The sequence below is a fragment of the Enhydra lutris genome, unplaced genomic scaffold, assembly GCF_002288905.1.
Source record: "Enhydra lutris kenyoni isolate GAN:26980312 unplaced genomic scaffold, ASM228890v2 scaffoldscaffold46, whole genome shotgun sequence".
Taxonomy (NCBI): domain Eukaryota; kingdom Metazoa; phylum Chordata; class Mammalia; order Carnivora; family Mustelidae; genus Enhydra; species Enhydra lutris.
Window position 1 is genome coordinate 8054875 of NW_019154130.1, and position 25768 is coordinate 8080642.

At 43.3% G+C, this 25768-nt stretch overlaps 2 protein-coding genes across 7 annotated transcripts in view; both read left to right on the plus strand.

The window, feature by feature from the left end:
* Positions 1–6705, plus strand: part of LOC111156360 (mitogen-activated protein kinase-activated protein kinase 5) — a 36406-nt gene extending 29701 nt beyond the window's left edge. For 2 of the 6 annotated variants that reach the window (XM_022517156.1, XM_022517155.1), the window contains 5 exons: positions 1000–1120; positions 4346–4476; positions 4759–4874; positions 5876–5980; positions 6320–6518. In XM_022517156.1, coding sequence (XP_022372864.1) covers positions 1000–1120; positions 4346–4476; positions 4759–4874; positions 5876–5980; positions 6320–6414 — 568 coding nt within the window. In that variant the 3' untranslated portion in view covers positions 6415–6518. Of the gene's footprint in view, positions 1–999; positions 1121–4345; positions 4477–4758; positions 5739–5875; positions 5981–6319 lie in introns of those variants that run through there. The other 4 variants (XM_022517154.1, XM_022517158.1, XR_002641196.1 and 1 more) reach the window with 3 other exon arrangements.
* Positions 6706–10738: 4033 nt separating this feature from the next.
* Positions 10739–14292, plus strand: LOC111156358 (disintegrin and metalloproteinase domain-containing protein 1a-like). Its single transcript, XM_022517153.1, has one exon. The coding sequence runs from the start codon at positions 11842–11844 to the stop codon at positions 14290–14292; it is 2451 nt and encodes an 816-aa protein (XP_022372861.1). The 5' UTR covers positions 10739–11841.
* Positions 14293–25768: the final 11476 nt, after the last annotated feature.

The window sequence follows — 25768 nt, forward strand, 5'->3', positions numbered from 1 at the left end:
AATCTATGTATATAAAGACAGACTAGTTTCTAAAATATACAAGGAAAAGTTTTTAGGACGGTGGAGCAGTGTTTAAAGCATCACTTGTCTTCCCATGCAGTTTCCACACTGTATTCTCAGCTACTTAACCAAAACATCAATATCCTCTGAGTGGTTCTTTGTCAGTTCTATAGAATATATTTCCTGTCTGTAGAGCAGTATTATCTCCTTTCAGCTTTGGGATTCTTTTCTAAATAATCGTTTCTTCAGAATCTGAAGCTGTTTGTTCAGAATGATCTAGAAGGTTGGAGAGAACCTGAAAGAGCAAGTATGCATATTGTCCTGACTGACATTTACGATGTGAGGATGTGTAGTTGGAAGGAGGGGCTAAAAAGCCCAGGGAACATGCTCAGGTGGGCCAAGAATTGCATCAGCATGAATGGACAAGATGTGAAGAAGTAGGATCAAAAAGCAGATGGTACAGAGCAATACATTCAGCTTAGAAGGAAATGCCATCCTCTTATCAGAGACTTTAGATTTTTGGCTTTTGAATATTTCTGGAATAAAGTGTTCACGTCCTGCCATATGGTGACATCTAACAGTTTTATCACAAGTAGCAACCTGGACTTTCACAACCACATGACCCCTCAACTAATTCTGTAGCCACTGTTAGCCAAAAGAGCACTTTGAGTCCCTTTAGGAAACTGGAACCCACCGTCCTAAAAACATAGATGTGGGAGATTCAAGTCTCAGGAACTATAAGCTGTATGTAGGCTTATTGAACCTAGAACTCAGTCTGCAGTATCACTGGATTAAGCCTTATCTTAAAATTTTTATCTCACTCTGCCTAGTGTAGAAAGGACTTACCAAAGGACACAGTGCCTTCACCACTAGGGGTCAACAGATGGAAAGCCTAGGCTTGTAGGAGTTGGTAGAAAGGCAAAAGTTGGAGCTGGTTAGAACCAGACCCAGGAACTTCCTAGCCTTCTGAAAGCAACTCTGTTGGCCTTTTCTCCACAGGCTCTTGAAGGTCAAACCAGAGGAAAGACTCACCATTGAGGGAGTATTGGACCACCCGTGGCTCAACTCGACGGAGGCCTTGGATAATGTGCTACCGTCTGCTCAACTGATGATGGATAAGGTTTCGAATGTGCTTACTTTGTTCACCAAAAAGGCTGTGTTGAGAAGGAATGCTGGGACAAGGCTCAGGGAGGGGTCAAAGGCAGAGCATGCAGAGAACTCAGTCTTTCCCAGAGAGACATCCCTGCTTTCCTGAAAATCAGGATCTGAAATAAAAGCTTCTTTGCGTAAAAGACCAGATCAAGGCCCGGTAAATATACACTAAGTGAAAACTCAAATCCTCCATATTTGTGCTTTGGGGTTGGCGGGGCCACAGAGTACTATGAGACAACTTCCTTTCCCCCAAGGGGCTTAAACAAGACTGGAAAGACCAATTTATGTGAAATAAGGAGGGAACATTTCAGATATCAGAGGTTTGCATGCTACATTTTCTACAAATGCTCTGGGAATTCAGAAAAAGAGAACATCTTTGAAGGGCTGTAATTAGGGAAGGGTTCCTAAAGAGAAGGCAAAACCCCTCATATTTATTAATTACTGCATGGCAGTTTTTAACCTATTCACATTAGTTTAGTCATGAGCTGCCTTTAAAAATTTGAGTAGTCAACATACATGGCCAAATGAGCCACAGGAGCACGTGGAGCCACAGTGAGCTCTGACAGGAGCAAACAAGTACAGACCGAAGTGCATCTGTGGGGAAAACCACCTGGCTTCATTAATGGGAAGTCAGTGAAAGAGGGACTTAAGTCTTAGTAGCACATAACTGAGAGGCCACTGTCAGTTTTGGGGAAGAGATTTGCCACAGGGAAGGTATTTAGGGATGGTTAGCCAGACTTGCAGACTTGCCAACCCAAGACTTCTGCAGCAGTCGGCAAGCCTGGGACAGCTATGGGAGCAGAGAAGTAGAGACAAGGGAATAGGCTCAGTATTTTTGAAGACAAATTTCTATAATTTGGGGTGACTTACTAGATAATAGGGGGATAATGGGTATCATATCTAGTGATCTCATTGACAAATAGAGGGAAATCAGGATCGAGGCTCGTTTAGTATAAGGGAAGTCTCTTAGGTTTTATTTCTTTATTTAAAGATTTTATTTATTTATATGGCAGAGATCACAAGTAGGCATAGAGAGAGGAGGAAGCAGGCTCTCTGCTGAGCAGAGAGCCAGATGTGGAGCTTGATCCCAAGACCCTGGGATCATGACCTGAGCCAAAGGCAGAGGCTTTACCCACTGAGCCACCCAGGTGCCGCGTTTAGGTTTTAGATATTGCTTAGATGGACATGCAGATGAATGACATGTGTTGTGTGGGACCATAATGTGGTTGAAAGGTCAAGGCAGAGAAACAGCATACGTCTTACCCACTTAGAAGGGAGGGGGATTGAAGTGTGAGAAAGAGTAAGGGGATAGGAAAAAAAGAATTATTTTTTTTCCTAAAGATTTTATTTATTTATTTGAGAGAAAGAGCAGGAGGCAAGGGGCAGGGAGGGACAGAGGGAGAGGGAGAAGGACAAGTAGACTCCCCACTGAGTGGGGAGCCCGCCATGGGGCTCAATCCTAGGACCCTAAGATTGTGATCTAACCAAAGTCAGACGCTTAACCAACTAAGCCACCCAGACACCCAGGAAAAAAGAATCCTAAGACCTCCCTTAGTTTTGCTGTAGTATGGGAAAGAACTGGAAAGAGCAGAGTTCTGTGCCATCTCTGATTTGTGTATGGTTGTCTTTCTGGTTTAAATATGCCTAGTAGGGCGCCTGGGTGGCTTAATGGGTTAAGCCTCTGCCTTCAGCTCAGGTCATGATCTCAGGGTCCTGGGATCGAGCATCGGGCTGTCTGCTCAGCAGGGAGCCTGCTTCCCCCTCTCTCTCTGCATGCCTCTCTGCCTACTTGTGATCTCTGTCTATCAAATAAATAAATAAAATAAATAAAAAATAAGTAAGGTAAGTAAGTAAGTAAATAAATAAATAAATAAGCCTAGTAGCCCAGAATTGGTCTTAGCACGTGAGGGTTACCGTGTGGCTTTCCTCAAATTCTTGAAATTGAAGAAATAAGATTGCTTTCTGGAGTTACTGTAGAAATAGTATATAATGAAGCCAAATGTGGATGTGCAGAATCTTTTAAGAGTGGCCCCTAGGCCTATAAGGTGGAACTGCAAGGTGACAGTATATTCCCATTTGTAAAGGAATTAGGGGGTCATGATGTGAGTTGAAGTGTAGAAAACTAAATGTGAAGTGTAGAAAAATGGCCACATATGCAGATGTTAAATAGTGTCCATCCAAGCCTGCCTAGGAGGTGGAGCCTGAGCTCACAAACCTGAGCTATTCTCATCTCTCCGGTTGGGCCATCACTGATAAGGGGGATGTGAGGATCCAGTAGAGTATAGCCAGAGCCAGCTATTATAGTTCCTTTAAATGAGTTCAAACTCTGCCAGTTCTAATTGCATGCTTAAGAGGGAACTAACTACTTTTTAAAATTGTCAAATTTTATTGTTGAAATTAAAGTAATACAGAGGTGTATCTTTTTAAAAAGCATAAATTCCTTTTCATTCCTCTGCCTCAATCTCATCCCTCAGAGATGAGGTCATCTCTGGCTTAGTGTATCCTTCCTCATCTTTTTTTGGGGAGACACACATCTACTTAGTTTGTCCTTTTTTTAAGTATAAACATGGAATCATCTTGTTCTTAGAAAGCTTTCTGCTGATTATTTACCTTCCTTAATTGATATGCCCCTAGTAAGAGCCCGAACTGGTCATAAAGACACAGGCTTCAAAAGTTCTAGACTCCATGACAGTTATTTCTCATTGTAAAGTAATTGACTGACTTATAGATAAGGTCCTGAGGATCTTCTTGCTTATCATATGAAGCGGTTGGGGTTCTGAGCCAGCGGGGCTGAAGTGACTGTCCACACTGTGGGGGCAGTGAGTAAATGCCACTGTGGGAGGCTTCTTGGGCACAGCTTACCACCCTTTCCCTGATGTGCATGAACGCCTCTCTTTACACTTGCTCTTGCCAATGACTGTGAACACGAGTCTGTTACTATTTCTTAACTTGCATTAATATCCCTATGGCGGGAGGAAGGGCTAGCTGTTGTATGGCCCTTGGTTTGCCTGGTATTCCCTGGGCTTGCTAGTCCATGGGGAAGAATGCTCTGGCTTATCAAAATGTGTATACTGCCAGCATAACAGTGAAATTGCCTTTTTAGTTCTCGGAGCTTCTCCTTCACAGTTTCTTAGATGAGCTTTTTAGGTGTCCTGAAGTGAGCGTGAAAACTGATGACAGTGTTTGCATTCAGGCGGTGGTTGCAGGCATCCAGCAGGCTCATGCAGAACAGTTGGCCAACATGAGAATCCAGGATCTGAAAGTCAGCCTCAAACCCCTTCACTCTGTGAACAACCCCATTCTGAGGAAGAGGAAATTACTCGGGTAACTGATTATTCCGTGAATTCTCCTTCATGGCTGGTGTGACTGAGTGCAGGGTTCTGGAAGGTCAGCCAGGGGTTTGCCCTTTTGCTACCTCTTATGAGGGTGGAAAGGATAAGCCCTTTAAATAGCATCAGAAGTTGGAGACACTCTATAGTTAATTATTTATCCAAAAAATGTGCTGCCTTATGTTTAGAGTTAACTTTGTGTTTAGAGTTAACCAAACCTAGAGAGTTGGTTTTTGATGTTTCACCTTGTTATTCCCTCTCTTCCAAACTTTTAAAGCACCAAGCCAAAGGATGGTGTTTATATCCACGACCGTGAGAATGGAGCCGAGGATTCAAACGTTGCCTTGGAAAAGCTCCGAGACGTGATTGCTCAGTGTATTCTCCCCCAGGCTGGTAAAGGTCACGCCATTTATGAATGTTCTGCGTACGTGGGTGCACATGCTAGAAGGAGCAGTTTAATTTGAGGTTGTCTTCCTCATCTTTGTGTTCTAAGAGAATAAGTACATTATATAAATTATTCCGTGTCCACTAAAAAGAGACGGCAGTGGGAACTCAGAAAGGTGGTAAGTTCTGCCCCTCCTTTGGGTTTTCTGTGAAACTGCTAGTTGAAGTTTATTTATCGAGTCTGGTGCAGCATGCAGTTTTGTGTTTTCTTGGTTTGTTAATGAGGGCACAGGACAGAAGACGAAGAACAGAAAATGTGGACAGGGTCTGGATCAGCTTGTGAAGGTCAGGAAACATTTCTAGAGCCTTTAGAGTGCTAGGCTGTCATTAACTCGTGAATATAAAGAGAGTACCTCCCAGAAGTTCAGAAGTGCCCCTTGCTGCTATGTGTATCATGGCCAGACTATGACTTGTACATGTCTCCTTTTGAGCGAGAGCTTTCTTTTAGTGTAGTTTCTCCATTCAGTGGGGTATAATGGGCTCTTCTTGGCAGATGAATGAGATGCTTCAAGTAGGCAACCAGAAAACTATCTAAATTCCTTGGGTTTTCAGAGAATTCACATAGTGTACTTAGATAGCTTCCAAAGTAAGAAAAGAGCTTAGGAGAAAGAAGGTGGTCCACTCAGCCTTGTTCTCCCTTCTTCTCCTGGTTTCTTAGATTAACCATGTGTTTTTGCTCAGCAGCAGAGTCTGATTCTGCCTACTCCCCATACCCTAGTGCTAAGACCCTGGGGACATCAGAAGATTTGTGTGAGACTGTCAGAGTAGAAGAATGCAAAGCCCAGAAGTGGCCTACGTGTAATGTAGGGACAGGTAGTAACAACAGTGTCAAAAGTTTGCGCCTTTACTCATCACTTCTCAAGTTGGAGATTGTGTCCTTCCATCTCTGACACTTAAAAATCCCATGATGCCACTGGAAAACACAACTACTTCTTCATCTTTATCAATAGGAGAGAATGAAGACGAAAAGTTGAATGAAGTAATGCAGGAGGCTTGGAAGTATAACCGGGAATGCAAACTTCTAAGAGATACTCTGCAAAGCTTCAGCTGGAATGGTAGGAAAATCCTTCTTCCTTTCTTCATTGATGCAGAGAAGTGACTATGTGTAGAACATCAAGGATCTTTGGGGGCTGAGCTGGGGCTGTTTTGAGGTGAAGTGAGGCTAGAGAGTGATAGGGGTATTGTGGGATGGGGGTTAGTCCTACATTAACTGCATAGGCATATCTAGATGTCTGGCCCTTTCACTTGTTTTACAGAATTCAGATAAACAGTGTGCTGCAGATTCAACACTGCAGAGCCCCTGTCGTACACCACATTGGTACCTTATTGGGTCCCTGTCAAGAATCTCAGCTCCACACATGTGGAGACTGACTTTTTTCTTTTTTACATTTCAGGTCGTGGATTCACAGATAAAGTAGATCGACTAAAACTGGCAGAAATTGTGAAGCAAGTGATAGAAGAGCAAACCATGTCCCACGAATCCCAATAATGACAGCTTCAGACTTTGTTTTTTTAACAATTTGAAAAATTCTTCTTTAATGTATAAAGTAATTTTTATGTAAATTAATAAATCGTAATTTCATTTCCACATTATCTAAAGACGCTGTATAAATTTAGATACAGGACTTATTCATAGTATAGTTCATTTGTTTGTTTTTAAGAAAAGTTCAGTTCCTAGAGATATACTCTTACTCTAGGACTGCTTCTCATATGTTTGTAAGATGACAGGCGATATCGTCAAACAAGATTATTTTATTTGTAATAAAGTGTACAAAAACCATTTGCTGGTGGTAGACAAAGGACTGACTATACTGACCTGTCTCTTTAGTAAACAGCTGAATCAAGTACCGCGGAATCTGGTTTCACTTGCCCTGTGTATTTGCTTTCTGCACTATTGGTAGATTACCTCTGGTGCCAAAAAATTTTTGTGGATTCATACTGTAGACGGCCTGCTGGAACCCACAGGATACCAACTCCCATGACGGAAGAGGCAGGAAGCAGAGTCCTCATTTTTCTTGTCCCTAATTATTTCAAGAAAAGTGGTAACATTTCTTTTTTATTATATCTTTCAAAAGGTATCAGTGTACTTCTTAAATCTTAACGGGATTTTGAGTTTATTCTTTTCAAGCAGAACCAGAGCTTCCTTCTGTTCATCTGAGATCCCGCTCAGTCGTCTCCCCTTCCTCACGGGCCTCACCGAGCTCTGTTGCTTTTTCTTCCTTTTCTCTGTTCTCTTGGCTCTTTTTATTGGAGGAATTTTCTGAGAAAGTTACATACCGTGTAAGCTGAACTATTGGGTTAGCACCTAAGAAGAGAAAAAAACCTGATTCTGCCTACTCCCCATACCCCAGTGCTAAGACCAGGTTTTTTCTCTCAAATGTGCCATTTTACTGTCGAATTCTTTGGCCTGTGCTTCACGTGGGCATGCCCGGGCTGTATTTATTTGTTCCGTACTGTCAGTTTCAGGAAGGGGAATTCTGGCTCAGAGATCAGCTGTTTGAACAGAAAGCAAGGCCGGATGCTTTTATTGTTTTCTGTTGTGCTCATGGGCTTCCATAAACCCTTTTTCTTTGTTTGTTTGTTTATTGTAGCAGTTTTTGGTGGGTGCCTGTGTTGGTAAATAGAAGGTCTAGCAGGCAAATTGCATTTTAGGGCAGAGGAAGACGATCTGTAGGCAAGTTCTTCGCTTTCATCCCATCACATTCTCTTCGACCAAAATTGATCTCACAGAGCTCACTTACTTTTGCAACTCTTCCACTTGGCTGAGTATGTCTTCAGGATGAGATTTGGTTCGTTTGCCCCATATGTATGTGGCTGACCGGAAATGTAGGATAAAAACACAAAGTATTTTGTAAGAATTACCTTATTACATTGGGTAATGTAATAAGGTAAGTCTCCCTAATCTTAGGTGATGAATAACTGTTGTGAATGGATACCATGTAAGGAGAATTCAGTATTTTTTTTTACGATTTTATTTATTTATTTGAGGGTGGTGGGAAGCATGAGCAGGGGGAGGGGCAGAGGGAGAAGCAGACTCCCCGCTGAGTAGGGAGCCTGGAATCATGACCTGAGTGAAGGCAGATGCTTAACCAACTGAGCTACCCAGGTGCCCTGAGAATTCAATACTTTTAAACATGGCAAAATCTAACAGGCAGCAGAGGAAAACAATAGGTTTTATTTACTGACTTGAAGACTTAGCTGAGAGTTGAATTAAGTACTGAATCAAATTATTGTTTTTTAATGAAATGCAGTCTTACAAATCGCTGCAGTCAGGAAAACTCTGTACTTATTTCTAGAACAACTGAATGTTCACTTGTTTTTCTCAGGGTAGAGGTATTGGCTGGAGAGAGGAAGGCCATAGTTAGCTTTGTTACTCTTTAGAGGAAACTTCTGGTATGCCCTATCTACCATTCCCTTCTCAATTTTTTACTTGGGTGGCTTCCAAAGGCTCAGGATAACTTTTTTCCATTAGTGTGTGGTGAATTTTAAGCATGAGCTAGGACATCCAAAATAGTGCTTCTTTTTACTCAGAGAGCAGCAGTTGCCCATGTCTTAGTCTTAACAGGCTGAATTAATCTGGCCCCCAAAATAAATGCTACGTCCAGACATGTCCACACGAGAGTACCATGCTGGAAGTTTATGAATGCCCTGGAGGATGATCCAGTTGTTGTAATATAAAAGTGGGTCCTACTTGGGACTCTTGACAAAACAGTAGTCCCCAAAGGACTCTGCACTGTTTGATCTTCCAAGTGGAGTTTTATTTGTGGAGTTTGTAGGCTAGTGGCAAATCCTGCTTTATGTCAGGTTGACTAATAAGGCAAATTTCACATGTAACTGGTAGTGAAACAGAATTGTCCTCATCTCTTCCAGCCTCTAAATGCTTATACCTGCAGGGCGCCTGGGAGGCTCAGTCGGTTAAGCGTCTGCCTCCGGGTCATGATCCTAGGGTCCTAGGATCGATCCCTGCATTGGCTCCCTGCTCAGTAGGAAGCCTGCTTCTCCCTCTTCCACTCCCCCTGCTTGTGTTCCCTCTCTCGCTGTCTCTCTCTCTGTGTCAAATAAATAATAAAATCTTTAAATGCTCATACCTGTAGGAAGTCATATTGTAAGAACAACTTTTGTAGGCAGGAGGTTAGCATATTCAAGTTTTCCCACATGATTTGCTAACCCTCTGTTTAACTAAAACCATTATTTATCACTCAGATGCCTATGGACTTCACCATAGTTATAGATCTGCTTGACGTAAAACAGTTTGTATATCTTTCTGGTTAATATATTGTACGAGCATAGGAGAATACCTTTCAGAAATTTATTTTTTGAAACATAAGAGGATAGCTTTTTAGCTTTTTAACTTTTTTTTTTCTTTTAAGATTTATTTATTTGAGGGGCGCCTGGGTGGCTCAGTGGGTTGGGGCCTCTGCCTTTGGCTCGGGTCGTGGTCTCGAGGTCCTGGGATCGAGCCCCACGTTGGGCTCTCGCTTGGCAGGGAGCCTGCTTCCTCCTCTCTCTGCCTGCCTCTCTGCCTGTTTGTGATCTGTCTGTCAAATAAATAAATAAAAAGTCTTTAAAAAAAAGATTTATTTATTTGAGAGGGAAAGAGAGTGCAGGCAGGGGGAGGAACAGAGGGAGAAGGACAGCTAGACTCCATGCTCAGCCCAAGAGCTAGATCTCATGACCCTGAGATCACGACCTGAGCAGAAATCAAGAGTTAGATGCTTAACCAACTGAGTCAGCCAGGCGCCCTGCTTTTTAGTTCTTCAAAGCTAAAAATGGATATAGTTTTTAGGGGCACCTGGCTGGCTCATTTGGTGGAGCCTGCGACTCTGATCTCAGGGTTATGAGTTTGAACCCCACAATAGGCATAGAGCTTACATAAGAAATAAAAAGAAAATTAAAAAGATAGCTTTTTAAAAAGAGCTTGTTGTATTAATGTGAGAAAGAACAAATTGAAGGAATTAGTGGTTAAAGAATGCAAGTGATGATGGGACGCCTGGGTGGCTCAGTTGGTTAAGCGGCTGCCTTCGGCTCAGGTCATGATCCCAGGGTCCTGGGATCGAGTCCCACATCAGGCTCCTTGCTTGGCAGGGAACCTGCTTCTCCCTCTGCCTCTGCCTGCCTCTCGGCCTACTTGTGATCTCTCTCTCTCTTTCTCTCTCTCTCTGACAAATAAATAAAATCTTAAAAAAAAAAAAAAAGAATGCAAGTGATCTAAGTCAGATCTTGTGTGTGAATGCTTATGTGCAGTATATTTTTTTGAAGAAAATGTGTTTCAATTTGAGAATTGGAAAATTGGATATGCTTAGTTACAATTTTTATTTTAACAATAGAAGTGTTCTTTCATTATTGATTTGATTATTTTATCCTACAAAATGACTTTACCTAATTTGCCCTGCCTGTTTGTGGTTCAAATAAGGGAAATACCTTAAGTCTGATCATTTCCAAATTATATAATTTTGAGAGGCTTTCTCTTCTTACATAAAATAAAAGAAGTCCAGCTAGAAATCATTTTACCTTTTTGCTATAAATTTTTTAGTGGATTCGTGATATAACAGTGCAAGTTCTATTGCCAGATCCTAATGATAAATTTCAAAATCTGTATTAGGAATTAAATATTATTGAGTTGATCTGTTCTCCTGCTCATATCTGATATCTTATGGTATTGAACTATTCCTTTTTCTTAAATTTGATAGAGCAAGCATGAGTGGGGGGAGGGCCAGAAGCAGAAGGAGAGAGAGAATCTCAAGCAGTCTCCTCGCTGAGCAGAGCCTGATGCAGGGCTCCATCTCATGACCCTGAGAGGAGTCAGGATGCTCAACGGACTGAGCCATGCAGGTGACCCTGTACCATTCCTTTTTGAATTGGGGCATATCCCCATTTTTTAGTGCTACTTGTAGTCACAACCTTTATTTTAAAGGTTTTATGTTGTAAATATTTGACTTGATATAAAATTATTTTTATGCAGGGTAACAGATATTACAGCCTTAGTTTATCAGAGAATGTACCGGAAAATAACTGCAAGAAAAGTAAATAGATAGGGTTCCCCCCCCTTTTAAAATTACTGCTAAATACACCAGAAAATTGACACAAAACCAAATCCAAGGACTTATATAGACATTACCGTTCAATTTTAGTTATAAGAGTGAAAAAATATTTAAAAACTTGTTATACAGTCCATTTTTTATTTTCTTGATGAAATGGTAACTGGATATCTAATCAGAGTTTGTTTTTATGTTGGGGCAGTTAGGAGGAATTGAATGTTGATCCTAGTCACTTGTATACTTCCATGGTAAAACTAGCTTTAGTTCATTTATCGCTTATGTGTATTAGGAAAACTTACTATAGGGAAGAATTATGTTTACATACAGATACAAAAAGTTTAAACTCATGTCTTACGAACATAGGCTGATGAAGGAGGGTTGGGATGAGAAACGATATCTTGATAACTACAGAAATGAGGAAAGGAAGCAGTGGGTACAGAGAACTTTGTCCTGCTCAGAGATCCCCAAAGAATCCCCGTCCCCTCCCCCTACCTCCTGCCAGAATGTTGGGTTTCAAAGAAGGAGCAGATTAACGGATATCAGGAGTAGTGTGGCCTGGGCTGAGAATAAGGATAACTTAGGCAAATTACGAGTTAATAGTACTGTCTGAATCATTACAGTCTGCCTACATGGCATATCTGTGAAGGTAAAGGGAACAAACTCAAGGAACATTAGAGCTTCAGCTGTTGGAAGGAAGTCATATGGTAAGGGAACTACCAAAGGCCAAGACCAAATAGAAATTCAGCCCCAAAGTCTCAGCAGCCACCCCTTAGTGAGCCAGCCTAGACGTGGAGCTGATGTCTGACTCTCCGGTTCTCAGCATGCCTGGGAGAGCTATTGCTGTGGGACATAGGCCACACAGCATCAACTGACTCACAATGGCATTGTCAATGCTAGCCTCTTCGAGAAACTCTTCCTCTATATTGCCTTCACTATGGAAGAACCAAAGGGCCTTGAAAGAGGGTAAGATAAAGTTTCAGACTTGGGCTCAGCAAAAGAGGGACTTCAGGCTGGGACCAGAGCCAAAAACTACATGTGTTACATTGGGGATTGTGTTGCTGTTGGTGATTTTCCTGCCAGGCTTGTACTGTGACCCTGGATCTGTGTATTACTCTTCTTACGAAACAGTCATCCCCAAGAGTCTGACAGTCAAGGGAAGGGAAGACCCAGGGGAAAAGGCATCCTATACACTATTAATGCAGGGCCAGAAGCAGGTGATTCAACTGAAGGTGAAGAGAGACTATTTTGTGAATAACTTTCCAGTCTTCAGCTACCACAATGGGGTCCTGGGGCAAGAAGTGCCTTTCATCTCTCATGACTGTCACTACGAAGGCTACATAGAAGGAGTCCCGGGTTCTTTTGTTTCCCTCAACACCTGTTCAGGCCTCAGGGGCATCCTGATTAAGGAGGGGAAACCCTATGGCATTGAGCCCACGGACACCTCAGAACGGTTTGAACATGTGTTGTACACCATGGCACCCCAAGCTCGAGTGTCCTGCAGCGTCACTTCCAGAGGCAGCCAAGTGGTGTCCACCAGCCGGCAACAAGGGAGCAGGAAGCCTCGCAGTCTACAGGCACTGCCGTCCTTTTGGTCACACACCAAGTACGTGGAGATGTTTGTCGTGGTCAGCAACCTGCGCTTCCAGATGTGGGGCAGTAACGTCGATGAGACGGTCCAGAGAGTAATGGACATCACCGCTCTGGCCAACATCTTCACGCGGGGCATAAACACCCAGGTGGTGCTGGCTGGAATGGAGATCTGGACCGAGGGGGACCTCATAGAAGTCCCAGCGGACTTGCGAGTTACACTGAGGAATTTCAATAGCTGGAGACAGGAGAAGCTCTTCCCCCGGGTGAAGCACGATGTTGCCCACATGATCGTGGGACATCATCCTGAAGACGATGTGGGACAGGCATTTCTCAATGGTGCCTGTTCAAGAGGCTTTGCAGCCGCTGTTGAATCCTTCCACCATGAAGACGTCCTCCTGTTTGCGGCGCTCATGGCCCATGAGCTTGGGCACAACTTGGGTATTCAGCACGACCACTCGGCCTGCACTTGTAAAGATAAACGCTTTTGCCTCATGCGTGAAAACATCACTAAAGAAAGTGGCTTCAGCAACTGCAGCTCTGACCACTTCTACCAGTTCCTCCGGGAACACAAAGGGGCCTGCCTGTTTAACAAGCCCCGGCCCCAAGGTCGCCTGCGTAGGCAAGCCACGTGTGGAAACGGTGTGTTGGAGGTGAATGAGGAGTGTGACTGTGGACCTGACTGTGGTAATAACCCGTGCTGTGACGAAACATGTAGGCTGAATGAGCGTGCACAGTGTAGTGACGGACTGTGCTGTTTTAATTGCCAGTGGAGACGTAAGGGTTTCATGTGTCGTTCTGCTCTTGGAGAGTGTGACCTCCCAGAGTATTGTGATGGTACCTCTGGAGAATGTCCCAGGGATCACTATAAGCAAGATGGTACATCGTGTGATATAATTCACTATTGTTTTATGGGCCGGTGCAAGAACCCTGATACTCAGTGCATGGATATATATGGGTCACCTGCAAGGTCAGCCCCAGAAGACTGTTATATTTCCATGAACACGAAAGGGAACCGGTTTGGAAACTGTGGCTATCCTACTGCTGCTGTCCCTAGATATGTTAAGTGCACTGATGAGAATATATTTTGTGGGAAACTTATATGTACAAATATTACACGGGTACCACCAATCAAACCTCACCATACTCTGATTCAGGTAGCTCACAATGATGACTGGTGCTGGAGCATGGATGTCTATAACATTACTGATATCCCTGATGATGGAGATGTGGACACGGGTACCCTTTGTGCCCCAAACAAAATCTGTGTGAATTACTCCTGCATTGATCATGCTGTGCTTAAGTATGATTGTGAACCTCAAGAAATGTGTAATGGGAGAGGAGTCTGCAACAATTTAAGGCACTGCCATTGTGAGGAGGGCTATGCACCCCCTGACTGCAAAGTTTCAGGAAATGGGGGTAGTGTGGACAGTGGTCCCCCCGGCAAGCCAGATGATGGAAATGTAAGTGAAGATGAAACTAGAGGTCTTAGTTTTCATCGTGGTAATTTTGGCAGGGTCAGTGAGAATAAATTTGAAAGCAAAAGTCTTGGCAATCTATTGTACATATTTCCCTTACTTCTTGTGGCAATATTTTTAAGTCTGATTATTGGTGCCAGTGTTGGGGCTGGAAAGGAGATATCACAGTGCTCACAAGGGACTCTAGAAGATACTGAAGAAGAAGCTGTACAAGAAAAGGAAGGAGGCCAAGTAGAAGAAGAAGTAGAGGTAAGAAATAAGTAGTGATAGGAAGAAGTCTAATATAGCCAATACCCAAACACTAGCTGGAATGGAGGTTCAGTGGAGCAAATATGAAGTGCACACCAATGGCAGCAGTGGCCCTAATAGGGACTCTACAGTCTTATGAAATGTACAACTGTGCAAGGAAGGGCTTTTCTTCTTCAATGTACTCATTGATTATGTATACATAGATGAAATCATTTATAAAAATATTTTAATATTTCATTATCATATTTTATGAAACATTTATTTAAATTAAAATTCTCTCATGAAACTTTCAGCTCAATATTTTGTCTTCAGTAGGTCCAGTTTTGACATAACTGTTTTTTAGGGAATGTCATCTTGCATCGACTGTGTTGGATATACAGTATTAAATGTTTATATCTATTAGGGTCCAGGTTTTTCACCCCACTTAAAACTACACATTACATTAGGAAAGTAGTTTCTATGTTTGTTGTTCTAATTGCTCTGTGAAGTGTATCCATGAAATGAAAAGATTTAAATTAAAAAGTAAATAAATACCTGTTTTCAAACAATATCACTTTGGGCTTCATGTGGCCTATTACCTGGGTCTCCTTCCATTTTGTGGTTCTCCATTCAATTCATGGCAGTATGATCACCCTGGTTCTGGGTGACAAGGGTGGGCAACCTGGCCAAGAGGTGATCTTGACTAGTGCTCATTTTACTTTCTTCTATTTTCTACTTTTTTAAAAAAAGATTTTATTTATTTATTTGACAGATAGAGATTACAAGTAGGCAGAGAGGCAGGCAGAGAGAGAGAGCAGGAAGCATGCTCCCTGCCGAGCAGAGAACCCAATGCGGGGCTTGATCTCAGGACGCTGGGATCATGACCTGAGCTGAAGGCAAAGGCTTTAACCCACTAAGCCACCCAGGTGCCCCCATTTTCAACTTTTTTGATTCTGTTTAATTTTCAATTCTTTTAAGTTAATATACTGTTGAGTGACTGTCTAAAGGACCAGAGCTTTGGAGGGTAGTTAATTATAAAGAGCAGAAGTACCTATATAAAAACATGACCCATTCAGAACGAGACACTGTGCTAAACACTTTACATTTTTTGTCTTAATTTTATCCTACCTCCCGTCCTATAAGACCTCCCAAATTCTGCACGAGGAAACAGACCCTGAAGAGTTCTATTCTAGACCTAGCAACCTTTGTTCCGCCCAACATCCAACTGAATCTACATTCCCCACTGTCTCATGAGCCCTTCCTTGAGTACAAAGAAGTGACCAGAAAGACGGTCAATATGTCCTTTAAGTGCCCAGATAATGGTTTCTTCCTCAGTTACTCTAACGAAACAAAAGCCTTACAGAGGGATGCCTTACTGCTATCATGAACCTACCACACTGTGTAATCATTACCGGTGAAAGTGCCTTTCCCCGATTATACCTTGACATCATGGAGCGGCAGGCTTATTTTATTCAGCTCTGAGGTCCCAGCTCATTGTGGGTGCTCAGTAAATGTTGACCAAATGAAGGACTTAACCAGAGGGAACCTTAAAATAGGAGGGTAACTTCTATGGATGCCACTTGCCAAAACCTTGCTTGGGTGCAGTGTTGCTACAGGTTGAGCGTTTTGAGTCTCAGAGATGTTCCTGAGCATCAGTCCCTGACAATACATTTGATACATGAATTCCTCTCCTAACTGCCTGACCTACATGAGCAGAAAAGAACAGAAAAAAGAATGGCAAGACTTGGGTGCCTGGGTGGCTCAGTGGGTTAAGCCTCTGCCTTCAGCTCAGGTCATGATCTCAGGGTCCTGGGATCGAGCCCCGCATCGGGCTCTCTGCTCAGCAGGGAGACTGCTTCCTCCTCTCTCTCTCTGCCTGCCTCTCTGCCTACTTGTCAAATAAATTAAAATTAAATAAATTTAATTTAGTAAATTAAATTTATTTAATTTATTTAATTTAATTAAAATAAATTAAAAAAAAAAGAGAGAGAGAGAATGGGAAGACCTGACTTCTGCCTTAAAGAAGCTTATATTAATTACTTTTGCTGGAACAAAACTAAACTTTTTTAAGGGCAAAAATCCAAACTCAGGACTTCAGTTATGTAAGATTCCAGGTCATGAGAGTTATTGGTAGCCAAATCTCAAAGTGTTTTATGCCAGAAGGTCAGGATGCATGGTGAAAACACCCCTAGACCACCATCTAATTAGAACACTAAACGGTGGTCAGCCAAGAGCTGTGATGATAAGGGTAAAACTGGGTAAGTTTACCCACATGTAAACCTGTGCTTAGAGACTTTGAAAAAGATGTGGAGGATTTCTAGTAAGAAGCACTTCAGTGGAGAACAGAAGGGGTGACCTTCCTAACTGCACATGTGATGGGGACTATGCCAAAAGCTAAAAGCATCACATAGTTTTACTTCTCAAGTATAAGGGAATCATGATTTAGGTAGGGGGTAATTATGCTTAGCTATTTAATAGCATTCTTTAAAGACCAAAAGTCAGATAGATAATTGGAATCAATCATTAAAACTTATCTAAAACTTCACAACAAGGGGCGCCTGGGTGGCTCAGTCAGTTAAGCATCTGCCTTTGGCACAGGTCATGATCTTGGGGTCCTGAGATACCACCAGCCTTAGGGAGCACAGAGAGGACAGTAGCTTCCCTGGGTGGCTACTGTCCTCTCTGTGCTCCCTAAGGCTGGTGGAGACTGAAGCCCTTTCCTTGCTTCCCCAAAGCATAGCCAAGTCCAGGCTCTAGACTTTTATCCAGACTTAGAGGGAACAAAGAGAAACTACAATGTGAAAAAGAATGCATTTGGATGTGGCCAATATTAATGTTCCTGGAGTCCAGAGGTCATGCCCCTACCTGGGAGACTTGGATACATCCTCTCTTTCCTTGAAAGTCCCCAACCTGACATCTTTCCTTGTCCATGTAGGAGTACTATTTTGAGGAATGTCCTCAAAACTTGGAGCCAGACACCAACCTCTCCTCTGGGGCTCAGTTGAAGGAAAAATAAAAGATTTACATTAAACACAGGTGACATTATCAATTTCACAGAGAAACAACTCTGCACTAACTAAAGTTCTGCACTTGTCTGCAAAATTCCTTTTTTTTTCCTTTTTTTAAAAAAGATTTTTATTTATTTGACAGATAGAGATCACAAGTAGGCAGAGAGGCAGGCAGAGAGAGAGGAGGAAGCAGGCTCCCTGCTGAGCAGAGAGCCTGATGTGGGGCTCCATCCCAGGACCCTGAGATCATGACCTGAGCTGAAGGCAGAGGCTTTAACACACTGAGCCACCCAGGTGCCCATTGTCTGCAAAATTTCTTGACATGGTATTAAAAATTAAAATAAAAACTTTCAGTGCTGAGAAACTTAATGTCAGAACAGAATTTTGGTGTTTCCTTTGGGCAAACATGCTCACTGAAATGTTTTCTCAAAACCAAGAGCAGACTTCCTCCAAGAATGTTTGCAAAATGTTGACTCTTTAAAATTAATATTCTCCCTGCTTCTGAACATTAAGCTGTAAAACTTTTTGGACCAGGGAAGAAGTGGGTGGGGGGAGGTCCAATATGGCTTTTGTTATTTAATAAAATCATAGCAGTCTTACCTAAGGAGGTCACGCTACAATGAAACATATGAGGATAACAAAGGCATTGGATTAGTTTGTGAAGGACAAACCCACACAACTCTTCTCACAGTTAGAAAACAATTTTCTAAATATTTACAAAGGAAACCGGAGGTGGAATCATGACTGATGAAGTGTTTGCAAACCAATGCCCATTTTACTGCTGAAAACTACCTAACCAGGCTCTCTAATGACCTTCCCAATGTTGTTTGGACACTAATCTTGTCACCACAGTCTGGAGTTCAGGAATGTCCACTGCTCTCTCATTATCTAGAGCAGACGACATAAACTTGGTGTGGCTTTAAAGGACTCTGACAACTGGGTCCTCCTGTCCACTTCTAGCCATTGTCTCCTGTGACTTGAAAACAAGCATGTCCTCATTCCTCCTATCAGTTTGTCTGACAGGAAGGACCTGTGTCCTCACTACATGACATGGCCACTTTCCGCTCTGGGCTTTTGATTCCATCAAATGACCTTACTCTTCCCTACCCTCACTTGGTTCAACCTTTGCCCCTCCAGGGAGGCTCTTTGAAACTGCTCCAGCATACCTCTCTCTACTTTTCTCAAGGAAACATGGATTCTCTTTGAGGATACTCATGGAAAGTCCTATAGGGCAGTCAGTCTGAAACAGACCATCAAGTGATTGCTTTCTATCGAACAGGGGAGGATCCATCCATCCTTGTCCTTGAGTGAAATCTCCAGTTAGGACTTTGTGAGAAATGTGTTTACTCACGCAACATATTCTCAGAATCTCAAATTCTAGAGCTACTCATGTGTTAGTGGAGAAATGGAAAGGAAGCCTTGCAAGACACAAAAGGAAAGAGCTCCAAAACCACAACCTTTCTCTTAATAATGCATTTGCAGTCACCTAATAATCACGAGCTGGATGTGAGTGCAGACCATTTCCCACCGTGAAAAACAGAAATAAAAAAGGCACAGTGTAGGTACCAGAGGACAGGAAAGAAGGCTCTCCCTCACACCATCCACTGACCCCTTATCCAACCAGGGCCTTCCTTTATGGTTTCACAGGTAAGTTAGGTCATCAGAAAAATACAGAAATGTAAACAAGATGCCAAATAAAGCAAAGGCTACCAATTAGTTCTATGCTTTGTAAAAATCAGACTGGACCCCAACTTTGAAATAACTGATGTGTCATGGTTTAAGGAGAGCCTACAACCAGGAATCTCTTTATAAAACTGTTGCAACAAAGTACCAGTACATCAGATCCCCCAACTATTCAGAGTCTCTACTGTAGTACTTATATTTTATGTAACAATGCACCTAAAAAAAGAAACTATTCCTTTTATGCATTATTTCTTTCCAAAACACATACAATTTTTAATCATCTTTATTGTCACATTAGCTGTTTTTATGACCCATGTCAACATTAGTGGTGTTTTACAAAACAATTCAAGCATAAGAGACAATAATAGACTACCTTTCCTAAGCACCATGAGAGCTCTTTTTTTCTTTTTCTTTTTTTTTATTAATATATAATGTATTACTGGCCCCAGTGATACAGGTCTGTGAATTGCCAGATTTACACTTCACAGCACTCACCATAGCACACACCCTCCCCAATGTCCACAACCCAATCACCCTCTCCCTACCTCCCTCCCCCCAGCAACCCTCAGTTTGTTTTGTGAGATTAAGAGTCTTTTATGGTTTCTCTTCCTCCTGATCCCATCTTGTTTCATTTTTTCCTTCCTTATCCCCCAAACTCCCCATGTTGCCTCTCAAATTCTTCATATCAGGGAGAGCGTATGATAATTCTCTTTCTCTGATTGACTTATTTCGCTCAGCATAATACCCTCTAGTTCCATCCATGTCGTGGCAAATGGCAAGATTTCATTTCTTTTGATGGCTGCATAGTATTCCACTGGATATATATACCACATCTTTTTTTTTTAAGATTTTATTTATTTATTTGACAGAGAGAGAAATCACAAGTAGGCAGAGAGGCAGGCAGAGAGAGAGGAGGAAGCAGGCTCCCTGCTGAGCAGAGAGTCCGATGTGGGGCTCGATCCCAGGACCCTGGAATCGTGACCTGAGCCGAGGGCAGAGGCTTAACCCACTGAGCCACCCAGGCGCCCCTATACCACATCTTCTTAATCCATTTATCTGTTGATGGACATCTAGGTTCTTTACATAGTTTGGCTATTGTGGACATTGCTGCTATAATCATTCGGGTGCACGTGCCCCTTTGGATCACTACATTTGTATCTTTGGGGAAAATACCCAGTAGTGGGATTGCTGGGTCATAGGGTAGGAGAGCTCTTTTCTTCTTCTCCGTGGATGCTAAGAGCATGAGAGCTGTGTAAGCTTGGAGTCTTGCGTTCTCCTAGCCTAACAAATCCAACCAGAAAGGATATTGAGAGTAAAGAATAACCTTTCTAAAAAGAAGACAGTCAGGGTACCTGGGTGGATCAGTTATTAGGCTACTGCCTTCAGCTCAGGTCATGATCAAAAGGTTCTGGGATCAAGCCCTACATCAGGCTCCTTGCTCAGTGGGGAGCCTGTGTCTCCCTCTCCCACTCCCCTTGCTGTGTTCCCTCTCTTGCTAAGTCTTTCTCTGTCAAATAAATAAATAAAATCTTAAAAAAAAAAAAAGAATCACCTTTCTTCTGATTCATCTTCCCTCTCTCTAAACCCAGGTATTACTCTCTGGCTGGTTGGAATTAGACACCAAACTTCACTTCCTCAGGCTTAGGTTTCTGCCGCAGTAAGATGGCCACACAAAGGACGCCTCTCACAGACTGGCTGAGAGATTAAGTTGGGTGACGTGTGTGATGGTATCGAGTGCACTGCTTGGCATACAGCGGGTACGCAGATCAACACTGATTTTAGGTGATCTAAAATCAACTGTGTCGATGGATGTAAGATTGTATGAATTGTACGTTGTTCAGCTATGGTAATAAGATCTACCACTACCGAGTCACAGTACTGAACTTCCTTTATACCTCTGGCATTCTGACCTATCACATACATGATCATTTGCAAACACATTCTACTTCCCCTCCTAAATTGAACATCTCTGGGGGTGAGGAGGAGTAAGATTTGGCTGATGTGGCAATCGCTGCCTTGGGCCCAGGTACAGGTAAGCCTGGTAAGGACTTTCTGCCTTTCCTTAGAGCCCTCCTTTCAAGACCATGGTGGCATTAAAAGCAACCTGCTGCTTGGACCCTAAGTCAAAGATTCCAGCTTTCTCCCTCTTCTGACCGCATCCTTAGTCCTTAACGTGCAAATGGCTCAGGACAGGCCAACTTGCACATTCGCGGCTTGCTGTCCAACCTGGGTGCTTTTTTACACAAGTCCAATTGGACTGTGAAGCTGACGCGTCACCTCTCCTCATTCATTCATTCAACCACTGCTGAGTCCTTACCTATGAACTGTTGTACTAGTACTAGGGACATGGTCGAAAATAAGACAAAGCCTCTGGTCCCATGACAATGAAGAAAAAAAAAAAAAAGACTGCCAACCTGGCACCAACAAAAAGATAACTCCATGATGCGTCAGGCTGTAATATGTGTAACGGAGCAGAATGAAGCTGTGCAAGGGGAACAAGAGTGATGTGAAGGTGGAATTCTATTTGAAGCCAATGGTCAGAGAGGGGAAGAGCCTATCAAGGAGAGGGGAGTCGAAGTGGAAGGGTCCTGAGATGGGAGCATGCTTGGCATGTCTGAAGAGCAGCAAGGAAGTCAGCATTATCTGGACAGAGTGGGCATGGTGGAGTAGCAGTTGAGGGCTGTGGATGGAGACAGGTCACGTGAAGACTTGGTAAGGGCCGGTAAGGACTTACGTTTCTATTTCAGTGGAGATGGGAAGCACAGAAGGCCTCTGGCAAAGGAATGACTAGAGCTGAGAAGTACTGAAGGATCACTCCATCTGCTACATGATCAAAGAACAGGCAGGGGTGGGGTGATGGGCCATTGCATAAGCAGAGAATCCTTAGAGACCCTGTGATATGCCAAGCAGGAGACGCTGGAAGCTTTTAGGAGGGTGGCTGAAGTGGTAGTGGTGAGAAGAGGCTAGAATCTGCGTATACTGTGAGGTAGAGCTCAAAGGATTTGGTGACACAGCAGATGTCGAGTGTTAGAGAAAGGTGACAAAGGAGGACTCTACTGGCTCTGACCTGAGCAACGGCAAGAACAGAGTTGCCATTCACTGAGGTGCAGATGAGCGTGGAAAAGCAGGCGTTGGATGTGTTGAGCATGAGATGCCTCTTAAACACCCAGGCGGGCATGGCAGCTAGGCAGCAAGACGACTGGGTCTGGAACTCAGGAGGAAAGTCAGCCACAGATGTCTATGTGAGAGTCTCCAGTCCAGAGATGATATTCAAGCCACAGGACTGTGGCCACTGCCCAGGGAGCAGAGCCAGCAGATAGAGAAAGGAACAGATCCGAGGACTGGGTGAGGGCTTAGCTCCAGGGTGCTGCATGTGTAGGTGTTGATAAAATGAGGACTCGGGAAAGAAGTGGAGGGCGAAGGAGTGGCTGGTATGGTAGGGGAACCACCAGGAGAGAGCATGTCCTGAAAACCCAAGAAAGAAAGTGTTTCTAGAAGAGCCTTACACTACAACACCAGTCCATCTGCAAATTCTCGTGGCTCTACCTTCAACAGATATCCAGAATGAGACCTCTTACCACCACCACCACCGACCCCCACTCTCCAGCACACTGCAAGCCATCATCAACTCCCTCTTCCCTTCTCCAACCGCAGAAGTCTCTAACTGGTCTCTCTGCTTCCACCCTGGCTCTCCCAGCAGCCTGTTTTCCACCCAGTGGGCAGAGTGATTCTTTTCAAAGGTAAGTCAGAACATTCTAATCATCTTTTAAGTCTTACCAGTAGGTCCAAGGAGAGGACCGAGTGTTGATCATTTGATTTGACAATGGAGAGTTATTCATTGGTATCCTGGAGCAGAGCAGTTTGGATGGATGGGTGGGAATGAAAGCTTATTCTACTGGAGTCAAAGTGCCAAGGGTGAGCCAAACAAACATCTGTGAGGGTGTTCCACTGTCATCGATATTCAGAGAAACACAGATATTATAGCCACAAAGAGATGTTGCTACACACCCACAAGATTGGCTATTAAAACTAAAAATTCCAGGGCACCTGGAAGCCTCTGCCTTCGACTCAGGTCAAGATCCCAGGGTCCTGGGATCGAGCCCCGCATCGGGCTCTCTGCTTGGTGGGGAGCCTGCTTCCCCCTCTCTCTCTGCCTATTTGTGATCCCTGTTTGTCAAATAAATAAATAAAATCTTAAAAAATAAAAACCAAAAAAAACCCTAAAAATACCAAGTGTTGCTGTGGAAGAGCAGAAACTCTCATAAACTGCCTCAGAAACATAAAGTGGCATGACACTTTGAAATAGCACTTTCAATTTTCTAGTTAAATTTATTTTCTCTACTTCCCTATAACTTAGCTCCTTTACTCTTTGGCAAATGCCTTAGAAATTTCTGCTTATTTGCATCACGTTACTGGACAATAATGGTCATAAGAAGGACTCTGCAAAATATTCCAAAAGAAAAGAGCCCTGTGTTCACAGATAATACAATGAACGTCGTGATGGATCCACACACAGAAATACAAGGGTGGAACAATGTGGCAGTGAATGAACTATGGTGGCACCATATTTAAGTGTAAACTTAAATACCGCGTGGAACAGAAGAGGCCACACACACTGCATTCCTACGGATTCGTAGGAAGTTAAGAGGTAAAATGGGAAGCACTCCCAAAATGTTAAAATAAGGTCCTCCAGAAATCCCCTCCTCCATAAAAACAGTTCCCTCACAGGCAAAAAGAGTCAAAACCCACCTTTTGGAGGTGTGGGAATTAATCCAAGACACTGAACCAGCGAAGCTTGTTTGTTCAAAAATGGGTATAAAACGGCTGAATCTTGGTAAGAGCACTGAGCTATGTCAAGTTTTAATTGCCTTAGTCCCATATCCCTCTCCCTCAGGTCCCCACTAGCTTTGAAAAACTGCATCATAGCAACCAGGGTAGCTGTGAAAACAGGCAGCCTACACCCAGTGGGATGGGCAGGACAGTTCAGAGCCCCCTCAAAAGCACCATGGCCATAGAGCTGTTACTACCTTTACGCCTGGCAGTTCCCCAGAAAATCCCCCTTCACAGGACTTGCCTTGCTATAAACTCTTAGAAGAAAACATAAGGAAACCTTTCACGGCACTGGATTTGGCCAAGGTCCCTCTGAGGCATGGGACACCAAAGGCACAGGCAACAACAACAAGAAGAAACAGACGAAATGGACTGAACGAAACTTTACAACTTTTGTGCATCAAAAACCACTCCTGACACAGGAAAAAGGCTACCCACAGAATGGGAGAAAATATGTGCAAATCAAGTGTCTGTCTGATAAGGGATTAATATCCAGAATATACAGGGACAGTCCTACAACTCAACACCACGAACAACAAAAGGAACGACCGGATTCAAAAAATGGGCAGAGAGGGGTGCCTGGGTGGCTCCATGGGCTAAGCCTCTGCCTTGCGCTCAGGTCATGATCTCAGGGTCCTGGGATCGAGCCCCATATCGGGCTCTCTGCTCAACGGGGAGCCTGCTTACCCTCCCTCTCTCTCTCTCTGCCTGCTGCTCTTCCTACTTGTGATCTCTCTCTTTCTCTGTCAAATAAATAAAATATTTTTTAAAAAATGGGCAGAGGACTTGAAGAGACATTTCTGCAAAGAAGATACACAAATGGCCTACGGGCACGTAAAAAGACGCTCGACATCACTCATCATGAGGGAAACGCAAACCAGAACTGCAGTGAGGTACCACCTCCCACCCATGAGGACGGCTACCGTCCAAAAAACAGAAAATAAGACGTCCTGTGTTGGTGAGGACATAGAGGAAATTGGAACCCAGGTGTGCTGCCAGTGAAAATGTAAAATGGTACAGAGGCTGTGGAATACAGCGTCGCGGTTCCTCAAAAGATCACAAATAGACTTGCCATACGAACCAGCAATTCCACTCCTGGGTATACGCCCCAAAGAACTGAAAGCAGGGTCTTGAAGAGCTGTTGGTATGTCCGTGTTCACAACAGCACTATTCACAATACCTAAAACACGGAAGCAACCTAAATGTCCATCGATGGATGACCAATGGATAAGCAAAATGTGGTGTATTGTGATTGGCAACGGCACATGGGTGATTTCTACAGAGCTAAAACTGTTGATTACGTCATTCGGGTGGTACCTACTCAGCAGTCTCCCTCCCTTGGTAAAATATACATCACATAAAATTAACCGTCTTTGCCGTTTTTTAAGTGTACAGTTTCGTAGCATTAAGTACATTCACACTGCTGGACAGCCTTCACCACCATCCATTTCCAGAACCTGTCATCGTCCCAAACTGAAACTCTGTACCCATCAGACAATAATCACTCCCAGTCACTCTTTTCCCCAGCTCCTGGTCAACTCTATTCTACTTTCTCTATGAACTAGACCTTTTGAGGAACCTCATCTAAAGGAAATCACAGAGGAGAAGTTAAGATGGCAGAGGAGCAGGGGACCCTAATTTCGTCTGGTTCCTGGAATTCAGCTACATAGTTACCAAATCATTCTGAACACCTGCAAAATTAATCGGAGCTCTGAGAAAAGAATTGCTGCAATTCTACAAATAGGAAAGTGACCACCTTTTGGAGGGTAGGAGGTATGAAGACGTGAATCCGGGGCAATAGATGAGTAGATAGGGCGGAGGGAGGAAGCCTGCTTAAGGAAGCTCCCTCGAAGTATTATAAGCAGGGGAGCACAAAATCGGAACTTTTAGAAATCTGCTACGGTGGGGGATGTCCCTGGCTTAAAGATGCTCAGGTGGCGAGACGGGGTGGAATCCCACGTCGGATAGCGTGGCCCCGGGATCCCCAAGGT